General features: G+C 48.7%; 1 protein-coding gene across 3 annotated transcripts in view; it reads right to left on the reverse strand.

Annotated features, from left to right (window-relative positions):
* Nucleotides 1–933: 933 nt before the first annotated feature.
* Nucleotides 934–13,379, reverse strand: part of spata20 (spermatogenesis associated 20) — a 590,771-nt gene continuing 578,325 nt past the window's right edge. For all 3 annotated transcript variants that reach the window (XM_038776992.1, XM_038776994.1, XM_038776993.1), the window contains one exon: nucleotides 934–3,594. In XM_038776992.1, coding sequence (XP_038632920.1) covers nucleotides 3,424–3,594 — 171 coding nt within the window. In that variant the 3' untranslated portion in view covers nucleotides 934–3,423. The remainder of the gene's footprint in view (nucleotides 3,595–13,379) is intronic.

A 13,379-nucleotide genomic window follows, 5' to 3' on the forward strand; every position in this document is an offset into this window, starting at 1 on the left:
GATTGAGAGGTGACTTGATTATGTTGTTTAAGGTTTTAAAGAGTGCTCCAGTTTCCTCCCACAGTCCAAAGATCTGCAGATTAGGTGGATTGGCCATGTTAAAATGCCCCTTAATGTCCAAAGATGTGCAGGTTAGATGGGGTTAAGGGGTTATGGGAATTGGGCGGGGAGAGTGGGCATAGGTAGGGTGCTTTTTCAGAGCATCGGTGCAGACTATATGGGCTGAATGGCCTCCTTCTGTACTGAAGGAATTCTAAATCTATGATATAATTGGGTAGCTTGCTAGACTATTTCAGAGGGCAGTTAAGAGTCCCACATCAAGGAGTCACATGCAAATTTCCCACTAAGCTGCGCAGGCACGCTCCTGTGTAGTAATTGGGATTGTGCCATGCAGGGACCAAACAGGCTGTGTATCTGTGGCTACCTTAAAGGGACAACACAGTGCAAGAAATGGACTGCACATGGCGAAGGGTAATTAGATGGAACATTGGTGACATGTCAGACAAACCAAGGTGTTGGGGAGAGATGAGGTCGGATGGCAAGTTTCCTTCCCGAAAGACAACAAATGAACCAGCTGGGTTTTCGACAACAATCTGACAGTTTCATGGTCATTTTTACCGACATGAGCTTTTATTCCTAGTTGTTGAAATTCTCAGAATGTCATGGTGGAATTTGAATTCTTGTTGTCTGGACTTCTAAGTCTAGTATGGTACCCTTTCCATGTCCCAATAAACGTCAGTGACTTCAGTGGGGGAGAAAAAAGGGAAATTGAATTGGAAAATGAGCAAAAACATAATTAAAATGTGTGCTTGAATGAAGGAGTACAAAATTAAATCTCAGGCATCTGCTTAATCTGCTATCGAGTCTTAATCAGTTCACCATAATAAATTGGACGCACTTCATCAAACATTTACAGAGTCAAAAATGATCAACTTTAAGCTGCCAAAAACTTTACTGATAATGTCAGAAAGGAAAGGCAAGAGCTCAGAGGTCAGCTTGGAAAGGATCAACCCATTACCGATACCTTCAAGATATTCAGTATTCCTCGAACCATTATTCTCGCCGCATCACCCTTGATGTTATGCCAGTTCTGATGAAAGGCCCCATATCTGAAACATTGGCCTAGATTTTACCAGTTGGGTCGCAATTGTGACACCGGTCTCAATTCCAGATCGGAACCTAGGGATGGCCCTGGCAGGGTGTTGTTTGATATCTTCCTGGATTCGGCCAATTAAGAAGCTGGCATGGGAATGCTGTCTAATTAAGGACCAATCACAGGCCCCCCACCATGTTCAGCTCATGCAGCCCCCCTGAGAAAGGGGTGCGCTGCTGAGGGAGGAGGGTGACCCTGAGGGCATCACAAAATGGAGGTGCTCCCCGCCGCATTGCAAAATGTTAAAAATCACTCATGGCCACATTCCACAGGATAGCCGGTAGCCATGGCTGTCACCATTGCATCCCAGTGGATCTGTGTTGGGATGAGAAAAAGGAGGTATTGGTGGCCCTTGGCCTGCCATTGAGAGGTCTTCAGTTTAATTCCGGCTTCAACTTCAGCTGGCAGTTCCCTGTGTCTGCGTGGGTTTCACCCCCACAACCCAAAGATGTGCAGGGTAGGTGAATTGGAAAAAATAACTGGGTACTCTAAATTTATATTAAAAAAAACTTCAGCTGGCAGCATTTGTCGACAGTAAGATTCCAGTGGTAGCCACAACACTCTGGTAACAAGCCCAATAATTAATGTTAAATCTGTTTCTCTCTCCGTAGGTACTGCCTGACCTGCTGAGTATTTTCAGCATTTTCTGTTTTTAATTCTGATTTCTAGCATCAGCAGTATTTTTGTTTTTCTACTGTTGCAGAGTCTGATGATATGTATGTTTATTTGCATCTCATCTTTAACCAATTGTTCCTTCCAGGGAATTTAAAAAGTGCCTATTCCTGTATCGCCACCTTAAATTTGTTACAATTTTATAAATCATGAAAATCATGATCATTTACAAATCATGTCTGCAGCTGGGTCATTCTCGACTAATGAGGCACTCGCACTCAGTGTCCAAATGACATCCACAGCAGAAATCAGTCACTTCATCAGTGGGAACAACACTCCATTCTCTGCATGTTAATTCAGACCATTATTATTTTCAGTTCTCATTAAGGGCACGATGACAGTGGCGACGAACGACACAGTGCGATCGGAAGAAAAATCGGTACGAGAATGTCACAGGCATAATCTTCACTGTGTCACAGTGCAGGGAGTAAAAGGACTGGGTTTTAATGAATGAAAAACTTGCATTCATATAGAGTCCACAGGATGTTTCAAAGTGCTTTGAAGCCAATGAGGTAGTTTTGAAGCAGTAATGTGATAATGACCAGATAATCCGAGTTATTATGTTGTTTGAAGATTATTATTGCCAGGGACACTGGGATATCGTCCCTGCTCTTCTTTGAAATAGCTTTGGGATCTTTTAAGTCCACCACAAACGGCAGACAGGACCTCAGTTTAACATCAGAAAGATGACACCTCTGACAGAGCAGCACTGAGGTATCAGCTAGATTGTTGTACTTGGACAGGGACAAGTGGGACCTTTGGGGAAACAGTGATATCTTTCAGGCGGTGTGCAAAATAAAGCTTACTTCACATAGCGCATGCTTCAGGGGAGCCCTGGTGGAATCTGAAGCACTGCTATGGATGGGAACAAGAGGAGAAAAGTCATGACAAGGGTTGGGGTTGGGGGTGTGTGTCCGATAGTTCAGTAGATTGATGCATCTTCTGGGATGGTACAGAATAAAAACTTGCATTTACACAGCATTTTTCACAATCTCAGCATGCACCAGGACACTTTAACATCCAAAGAAGTACTTCTGAAGCGTTGTCACTGCTGTTGTGCAAGGAATGTGTCAGCTAATATGTGCACAGCAAACTCTTAGAAATAGCAATTGGCCAGGTGATCTTTTCTTTATTGATTTTGGCTATGGGATAAATATTGGGCCAGAACACCAGGAAGAACTCCCCTAATCGTCTTCAAAATAATGCAATGGGATATTTTTTACATCCATCCGAGAGGGCAGACAGAGCGTGGATTTAATGCCTCATCAAAAAAAAGGCACCTCCAGCAGCATTGCCTCCGTGCAAGGACACCACGCTTATGTTCGCATCTTGCTGGTATCCATGAAGCCAAATTGTGACCTAAAGCGCTCAAATACTATAACCATTTAAATATGAAAATCATTGAAACATAAGATGTGTTTTGGAAGCATACAATCACCCATCTTACACTATATCTTTAAGTAACATTCACTTGTCCACCTCACCAAAAATGTAATATTGCTCCTGAAGGCTAAATAAAAAGAATAAGTCCAAAAAATGTTACAAGCGTTGCAGGATTTATAGCAAACTGTTTCCCAGTGTAGTACTGTAGCGCATTATTATTTAACGAGTAAAGTCTGGAGCTCGCTGGCTGAGGTAACTGGCAGAGAGCAGGAGAAATTCTGACAAACGTAGGCTGTAGCTTTACCATCCTTCAATTCTAATGTTGTCAGGAAGGGCAGCGTCTGGTACAGGAAGCTCTCGGAGTTTCCATCTGCCAAAAGTAATATCTAATGAAAAGAAAGAAAATTTTTTGTTAGAACTAATAATGAACTCAGGGCATTTTACAGAGAATACGAGTGAACTCGAGGATAAACTACAAACTAAAATGGTGATTTTGTATTTTGCTTTCCTTATTTTTGGCATATATGTAAAAATTACAGTGTCCTGCCCATCAACTTCTCATGGCGGCATTAAGAGTATAGAGTCACATGAACTGCAAGCTGAGTAAGGAGTGAGATCCCTTGGGGGTGACATTATTATGCTCATCTGTCAACTTTCATAGTGGTTTATCTGTTGCCAGCCCAAACTTTCCAGGTTTATTGAACTCAGTTCTATAACTTGAATGGGTTACCAGTCCAGTACTAGAACCACGAGGTTATCATACCTGCAGCTGGTCACCTACTGGACGAAGATCATGTCATCTCTTTGTGTTGTGACAAGGTGTGTTAATTGTGCGGATAATTTGGTGGCTTGGTTTAACAGGAATTGTTCCCTTCTTGGCATCCTGATTCACTCTTTCAACAGCTCCGATATCCGCTTACCTTCCTATATGGCAGCTTCTTATGCAAGAGCATGAGATGCAACACCTGCCTTCTCCCCTCCCAATATGCTGGGCCCCAAACATACCTTCCAGTTGAATCAGTGAATTATTTACACTCCACTCAAATTTAGTATACTCTATTTGCTGGGCACTACGCAATCTCCCCCATAGTGGCTAACACAAGCTTCCAGTTGTTTGTTATTTTTATTCTCCAACCCATGTCCACTCTTTGTCCTCGGTATACTGCATTATTCCATTGAAGCTCAACATTGGTGTGAGGAATAGTATCTCATCTTTTGATTAAACACTTCACAGCCTTCTGACACAACATGGAGTTCAACAATTTCACGTCATAATCTACTTTATTGGATAATAGCTGCTGCTATAGATTCTGCTGTTCGTTCAATCTCTCCTGCCTTTCATCCGAGTGCAGACCTTGCTTTTTGATCTTTCATATCGGTGTGATTCAACCAAGAGTGTTCGAAGTGTCATTGTGGGTGAGTTTTGGCAGGGTATTTCCCCGGCTTATTTGGTATGATCTGCACCGGTATTCATCCACACTTAAGTCATTTTTTTGGGCATTCGGACGTTTCTCCCTGGTCTAGCCCACACTTTAAGGGCTGTATTCTTCCAGCCCACCCCTCATGTACGCCACGGGCGAGATGCCGGTAATGGAGAAGTCCATTGACCCCATTGCTAAAACATTTTAGGGCGGGATTTTCCGGCCGCGCCGCCCGGTGAGCTGAGAATCCCGCCCTAAAGGTTTTCAGCAATGGGGCGCTAAACATGCCCGTGGACTGGCTCCTCAGAGATAGGGCCGCCATTTCATGCCTTCTCACCCTCCCCTTGGCACCCCCCCATTTCAGGACCCCTACCTTTTACCCCCAAAATCATTATGAGGCCCCTTCATAGCTACCCTTCACCCCCTTCCCCACCCTTCATATACCCCCTCATCCCCTATTTCATGGGAATGGCTCCCTTCAGGCCCTGACCCTTGGCAGTGTCACCTGGGCACCCTGGCAGTTCCATGGTGCAAGTCTAGCAGTACCAAGGTGTTTGGGTGACAGAGGGAGAGCCAGGGTGCGACCCTGTCCTGTCGTCGAGCACCCAGGGGTCCCCAATGGTCTGAGAAACCACTCAGTTGGCATTATGACTGGTTCACATTTGTGTGGGCCATTACTAAACGATGACCGGTTGAGGCTTTGCTGGGAAGGTCCCGGACGGCGGGAAAATCCGGCGCATGTAAATTTAAATAAGCCTACTGATTTAATTATGCTGATCTGGATCTAAACCAATGTGGGTGAGTTCCAGATCGCCACGCCTCGCGAGGTTTCGATGAATCTTGCAAGACATCACGAATTAGATGAGTGCCTTTCACGAGGTTCAACGCCTCATCGTGACATCAAGTTGGCCCCAACAAGGCCGCTAAATCATGCCCCAAGTTAATTGTTGACTCTTCTTCTCTTGCCTCAGATACTGTCTGAACTGCTGAATATTGACAGCATTTTCTGTTTATATTTCAGATTTCCAACATCTGCAGGATTTTGCTGTTATTATCGTGTAATATGGTGTTGATGTACATAATGGTATTGATATACAATGTGGCATTGATGTACAATATGGCATTGATGTTCAATATGGTATTGATGTACAATACGTATTGATGTTCAATATAGTATTGAGTACAATACAGTACTGCATTGATGTACAATACGGTATTGATCTACAAAAGGTATTGATGTATAATATGGTGTTGACTTACAATACGGTATTGATGTACAATATGGTGTTGACTTACAATACGGTATTGATGTCAATGCTGTATTCATGTATAATATGGCATAGACATACCATATGGTATTGATGTATAATATGTGTTCAGGTACAATATGGTATTGACGTACAATACTGTATTGACGTACAATACTGTATCGATGTACAATAGGGTTTTGATGTACAATTATAGTACGGATGTACGATATGGCATTGACGTGCAATACGATATTGATGTATAATGTGGTACTTGATGTACAATACGGCATTGATGTATCATATAGTACTGATGTATAATATGGTATTGATTATCAAATTGTATTGATGTACAATCTGACATGGATGTATAATATAGTATTGAAGTACAATATGGCATTATGTACAATATGGCATTGATGTATAATTTGGAATTGATGTACAATCTGTCATTGATATATGATCTGGCATTGGTTTACAATATGATATTGATGTACAATATGTTACTGATGTACAATATGGTGTTGATGTATAATATGGTATTGATGTACAATATGTCACTGATGTACATTATGGTGTTGATGTACAATATAGTATGATGTACAATATGGTTTTGATTTGGATATGGTCTATGACATGGCACATAAAATACATCGACAAGCAGCAGCGCATCTGTCCCTCACTAGCAGTCCAACAGGGCAAGTAGTCAAAGAAATTGTTTGGGTTGATGATTTTAAATTTCTATCCACTTAAGTGCCATATTTTCTTTATCAGCTAACAACTCCAAGCCAATTGACAGAGCAGAGAAGCTGACAGACGGCAGGGACTGGACTATGTGCAGAAGCAGCAGATCAGAAATAACCCATAGATTAATCTCAAACAGCAATGAGATTTCACCCTGGTGCGTGACTGCAAGAAGTGCTGAAGAATAAAACAGACCTACTGCCTGCCTTGTGCCTCTGCGCTCACTCAGTGCCAGGCACAGCTTAAAAGCGCAGTGCCTGCTATCAGCATGGCTGAGGGGATATGGAATATAACTGCAGCATGCCTCACAGCCAGGTGAATTTTGACAGCTGACGTAACAGGCTGAAACACCAGCCAAACCATCTAATGGGCTGTTAGCTCTCCCTTCATAAGATTGTGAGTCCAAAACCAGAATCCAGAGATTAACGTATATAATCTGCGTTGACAGTCGAGGGCACTAAAGGAAAGTTTCTGACTTAATTTAGAGAGCCTTGTCCAGAAGGCAATCAGGGTCCCAATTGCCAAATCCAGCCCCCAAGCCTCTCTACGTGGCCCCCAGACAGTATTCAAAATGGGGTCAGAGGAGGAAGGGGTCAGAGGAGTCTGGCTTACACAAGTAAGAGAGTGAGTGAGCATATGTATGGGAATGAGAGGATGAGTGTGTTGTGAGAGAGTGTGTCTGAGAGAGTGTGTGTGTGAGTGTGTGTGTGTGTGAGAGAGTGTGTGTGTCAGAGAGTGTGTGAGAGAGTGTGTGAGAGAGTGTAGAGTGTGTGAGAGAGTGTGTGACAGAGTGTGTGAGAGAGTGTGTGACAGAGTGTGTGAGAGAGTGTGTGTGAGAGTGTTTGTGTGTGAGTGTGTATGTGAGTGTGTGTGTGAGTGTGTGTGAGTGTGTGAGAGAGTGTGTGTGAGAGTGTGTGTGTGTGTGAGAGAGTGTGTGTGAGAGTGTGTGAGAGTGTGTGTGTGAGAGTGTGTGTGTGAGAGTGTGTGTGTGAGAGTGTGTGTGTGAGAGTGTGTGTGAGTGTGTGTGAGAGAGTGTGTGTGTGAGTGTGTGTGTGAGTGTGTGAGAGTGTGTGTGAGAGTGTGTGTGAGAGTGTGTGTGTGTGAGTGTGTGAGAGTGCGTGTGTGTGTGAGAGTGTGTGTGTGAGAGTGCGTGTGTGTGTGAGAGTGTGTGTGTGTGAGTGTGTGTGTGTGTGAGTGAGAGTGTGTGTGTGAGTGTGTGTGAGTGTGTGTGTGAGAGAGAGAGTGAAAGTGTGTCTGTGAGAGTGAGAGTTTGTGTGTGAGATTGAGAGTGTGTGTGAGAGAGTGTGTGTGTGTGCGAGAGAGCGTGTGTGTGAGAGTGGAGTGTGTGTGGGAGTGAGAGTGTGGACTGGAGTCTTCCGCCATGCGCCAGCTGCGGAGAATGGAGAAGTCCATTGACCACCGGCGGGAATCTCCAGTCATCGCCCTGTGTCTTGTGTGTGAGACAGAGGGAGTATGTGTGTGAGAGAGAGTGTGTTTGAGAGTGTGCATGAGCAAGTGTGTGTGAGAGAGTTAATATGTGTGAGAGAGTTAATGTGTGGGGGTGAGAGTGTGTGTGGGAGTGAGAGTGTATGTGGGAGTGAGAGTGTGTGGGAGTGAGTGTGTGTGGGAGTGAGAGTGTGTGGGAGTGAGTGTGTGTGGGAGTGAGAGTGTGTGGGAGTGAGAGTGTGTGGGAGTGAGAGTGTGTGGGAGTGAGAGTGTGTGGGAGTGAGTGTGTGTGGGAGTGAGTGTGTGTGGGTGTGAGTGTGTGTGGGAGTGAGTGTGTGTGGGAGTGAGAGTGTGGGAGTGAGTGTGTGTGGGAGTGAGAGTGTGTGGGAGTGAGTGTGTGTGGGAGTGAGAGTGTGTGGGAGTGAGAGTGTGTGGGAGTGAGAGTGTGTGGGAGTGAGTGTGTGTGGGAGTGAGTGTGTGTGGGAGTGACTGTGTGTGGGTGTGAGTGTGTGTGGGAGTGAGTGTGTGTGGGAGTGAGAGTGTGTGGGAGTGAGTGTGTGTGGGAGTGAGAGTGTGTGGGAGTGAGAGTGTGTGGGAGTGAGTGTGTGTGGGAGTGAGTGTGTGTGGGAGTGAGTGTGTGTGGGTGTGAGTGTGTGTGGGTGTGAGTGTGTGTGGGATTGAGTGTGTGTGGGAGTGAGTGTGTGTGGGAGTGAGAGTGTGTGGGAGTGAGAGTGTGTGGGAGTGAGAGTGTGGACTGGAGTCTTCCGCCATGCGCCAGCTGCGGAGAATGGAGAAGTCCATTGACCACCGGCGGGAATCTCCAGTCATCGCCCTGTGTCTTGTGTGTGAGACAGAGGGAGTATGTGTGTGAGAGAGAGTGTGTTTGAGAGTGTGCATGAGCAAGTGTGTGTGAGAGAGTTAATGTGTGTGAGAGAGTTAATGTGTGGGAGTGAGAGTGTGTGTGGGAGTGAGAGTGTGTGGGAGTGAGTGTGTGTGGGAGTGAGAGTGTGTGGGAGTGAGTGTGTGTGGGAGTGAGAGTGTGTGGGAGTGAGAGTGTGTGGGAGTGAGAGTGTGTGGGAGTGAGAGTGTGTGGGAGTGAGAGTGTGTGGGAGTGAGTGTGTGTGGGAGTGAGTGTGTGTGGGAGTGAGTGTGTGTGGGTGTGAGTGTGTGTGGGTGTGAGTGTGTGTGGGAGTGAGTGTCTGTGGGAGTGAGTGTGTGTGGGAGTGAGTGTGTGTGGGAGTGAGTGTGTGTGGGAGTGAGAGTGTGTGGGAGTGAGTGTGTGTGGGAGTGAGAGTGTGTGGGAGTGAGAGTGTGTGGGAGTGAGAGTGTGGGGGAGTGAGAGTGTGTGGGAGTGAGTGTGTGTGGGAGTGAGTGTGTGTGGGAGTGAGTGTGTGTGGGTGTGAGTGTGTGTGGGTGTGAGTGTGTGTGGGATTGAGTGTGTGTGGGAGTGAGTGTGTGTGGGAGTGAGAGTGTGTGGGAGTGAGAGTGTGTGGGAGTGAGTGTGTGTGGGAGTGAGAGTGTGTGGGAGTGAGTGTGTGTGGGAGTGAGAGTGTGTGGGAGTGAGAGTGTGTGGGAGTGAGAGTGTGTGGGAGTGAGTGTGTGGGACTGAGTGTGTGTGGGAGTGAGAGTGTGTGGGAGTGAGAGTGTGTGGGAGTGAGAGTGCGTGGGAGTGAGAGTGCGTGGGAGTGAGAGTGTGTGGGAGTGAGAGTGTGTGGGAGTGAGAGTGTGTGGGAGTGAGAGTGTGTGGGAGTGAGAGTGTGTGGGAGTGAGAGTGTGTGGGAGTGAGAGTGTGTGGGAGTGTGAGCGCGATTCTCAGCTCCGGGGAAAAATTGTGTAGGCCGTCGTGAACTCGGCCGAGTTTCACGACGGCCTCGGAGCCCGCTCCTCTCACCGAATTCACCTCCACCCGGGGGGCTAGGAGCAGCACTCCGTTATTCTCGGCCGCCGGGCCTTGACGCTTGCATCAAGGCGACGCGCCGAGAATGACGCGACGGAGGCGCCTAAGTGACGTCAGCCGCGCATGCGCAGGTTGGCCGGCTCCGACCCGCGCATGCGCGGTTGACGTCACGACGGCTGACAGCTCGAACTCGCGCATGCGCAATACCCGTCTTTCCCCTCAGCCGCCCCGCAAGACGTGGCGGCTTGATCTTGCGGGGCGGCGGAAGGGAAATAGTGCGTCCGATTGAGACGCCGGCCCGACGATCGGTGGGTTACTTGGAGCTGATGGAGAAGACAGGGAGCATCCGGGACGGTCAGAGGGAGATGTCAGTGTCACTCCAGCAGATCCATAGCTGCTTGGAGGAGACCCAGAGGCTACGGGCGCAGGAGATGGCGCCAGCAATGAGTGGCACCGAGGCCAACACTGCTCAGGTGGCGACCGCAGTGGAGAGCCTGGTGCACGACGTTGGCACCATGTGTGAAGACGTCCATGGCAGTTGGTGACGGCCATGGCTGAGGGTCTCAGCAGAATGTCCAACTCGCTGGGGTATGTCACCCAGCATCAGGCTGACTTTGATGAAATTCTGAGGGACATGTCCCGCTCTCAGATGGGCATGGCCGAGGTATTGCGGCACTTGTCCCAGTCACAGGTGGGGATGGCTGAGGTGCTGCAGAGCATGGCCCAGACACTGAGGAGCATCGCCAAGGGCATTGACACAATGGTGCGGACCATGGGGAACCACCAGGGCTGCCAGATCCAGATGATGAGGCTCAAACCAACTGCCCCTCCGTCCCACGGTGAAACCCAGGGCCCTATGGGCACTGATAGGGAAGAGGTGGCGCTGGGTGCCATGCTGGACTCATCGCATGGAGTGGCAACAATGGCTACCAGTTCCCCCGAGTTCCACCCCTGATGAGGCTGCATCTCACAGTCAGCACACGAACAGGGCCAAACAGCTGTGCATGTGCTGCCGACAAGTGAGTCAGGGCTACCAACCCCAAAACCCCCCAAAGGACACTCGCCAGGGGCATCGATGGCCTTGGGACGAAATAAACAGCTGACGGCCTTCACCTCACCTCTGATATGCACCTTGGGGAAACACCAAGAGATAGTGGCTGAGCTAGGAGGGCCAGGCATGTTGAGGATCACTGAAGGCACTGAGGTTGGGGGTGGTGGTGGTTGGGGGGTGTGGCATCATCGGGAGTGGGGTATTGTACAGTACATTAAACAACTTTTTGCACTATCTGTACGACGCCTCTGTCACTTTCTTCTGCAATGCGGGCTGACACCCAGTACCCTTTGCCCATCTCTCCAATCATCTACCTTCCCGCCCCCACCACTCCTCCTCCTTCCCGTTGTGCTCACCCAACTTCTGGCCTTGGACACTTCCCCAGAGCTGTGTCCCATTCCCTAGGTATTTGGATATTGGTTGCTGTATGTTTGGTGTTGCCTCCCACAGTGTTCAGGCATCAAGATGTAATTGGGATGATAGGCAATGACTGCCACATGCTACATGGCCCACCTACCCACAGGAATCCACTTGGCATGTGTCAAGTGTTCACTTAATCACGATTGCCAATTCCCTATTAGCGATAGCTTTCAGCCGCACAACCAGGGGCCTCAGTAGTTGGTGAGGGTCATGGGTGATCGGTGGGGCAGACGGGCAGGGACAAAGTTTCCCCACGGAATGGGGTTGGGACCCAGGCGCTGGCATGGTGGTGCCGCGAGCGACTGCCCCCGGTCGCCCCCCCCCTTCCATGGCTGCCCACCCCTGCAGAGTCCCCCGTCCCCTGCCGAGCACTGGGGTGGCAATCCCAGCACCCCCTGGGTCTTTGCCTGTGAACAAGGTCGGCTACTCACCTCCTCGGCTCCCCACAGAAGCCCTTCTGCCAGGTTCACATTTTAAAAAAGGAATACTAATCTGCGTCATCGTGAGTACTTGCTGGGGAGGCCGCCAAATTATGGGAGTCCGTTGCATAAGGAGTTGCTCTCGTTGATTGTATGGAAATGGGGCTCAAGTGGTGATAATTGGTTTCTCGCCACGCTGCGTCGAGATCCTGATTTCGCCTATGGGAGCGGGCCAGTTGCATCACAAGCTGTTTGGCGCCCGGCGCAGATCTCGGTATTTGTACTTTCCTGCGATGCACTGGCCTCGTTACGCTGGAGTGGGAGCACAATGAGGCTGGAGAATCACGCCTTGAGTGTCTGTATGAGTGAGAGTGAGTGAGTGTACGCACGTGACTGAGAGAGTGTGCCTGCGTGTGTTTGGGAGTGAGAGTGCGAATGATTGTGTGTGTGTGCATGTGGGAGTGTGTGAATGAGTGAGAGTGAGTCTGTGTGCGCATCAGTGAGAGACAGCATGTGAGCATGACTGAGTGTGTCTGAGTGATGAAATTTGAATGAGTGTTTGTTTGTGTGAGAGATGTACGTGTGTATGGTGGTGAGTTTGTGTGTGGGAATGAGAGAGGGAGAGTGAGTGAATGAGTATGTGTGTGAGGTGCGGGCATGAGAGTGTGTGATAGTTGAGAGAGAGAGAGAGAGTGTGTGTGTATTGTGTGAGAGAGTGACTTTGTGTGTGAGAGAGAGAACGTGTGACAGTGTGTCTGCATGTGCGTATGGGAATGTGGGAGGGAGAGAACTGCATGTAAGTGAGAAAGCGAGAGAGACAGTGTGTGAGTGAGAGAGTTACAGCCTGTGCTAAGTGAATGAGAGAGAGAGAGCGAGTGAGTGTGAGTTGAGTGTGTGTGAGTGAGTGTTGGGTGGTGGGTAGTGAGAAAGTTAGTGGGTTGGATTCTCCGATTTCCAGATAAAGTGCTGACGCTGGCGTGGGAACTGTGGCATTTTACGCCAGAAAAAGCAGCGCAACAGCCGCACTGATTCCGGGACCGTTGGGGGGCTTGCAGCCGTTCTGGGTAAAGCCCCCGGTGCCCATGCCAAAAACAGCTGGAGAATGGCCGGGTCCGTGGCCGCGCATGCGAACAGTGGCCGCTTGCGGCGATCGTGCAACATGTTGCCCGCCGTGCGCGGCCTGGCCTGCCAAATAATGACCCCAGTAACCCCCCTCACCATCCCGGACCCACCACCCACCAACCCTCGCCGAAGCCCCCCCCCCCCCCCCCCCCCAGCGGCATGGCTACCCCCTCCACACCCGACTGTGGCGGCGCTGGACACAGTCCGTGAATGAGTGTGTATGAGAGTGTGTGTTTGTGTGAGTGAGAGAATATGTGTGTGTCATAAGAACATAAGAACTAGGAGCAGGAGTAGGCCATCTGGCCCCTCGAGCCTGCTCCGCCATTCAATTAGATCATGGCTGATCTTTTGTGGACTCAGCTCCACTTTCCGGCCCGAACACCATAACCCTTAATCCCTTTATT

The sequence above is a fragment of the Scyliorhinus canicula genome, chromosome 18, assembly GCF_902713615.1.
Source record: "Scyliorhinus canicula chromosome 18, sScyCan1.1, whole genome shotgun sequence".
NCBI lineage: Eukaryota > Metazoa > Chordata > Chondrichthyes > Carcharhiniformes > Scyliorhinidae > Scyliorhinus > Scyliorhinus canicula.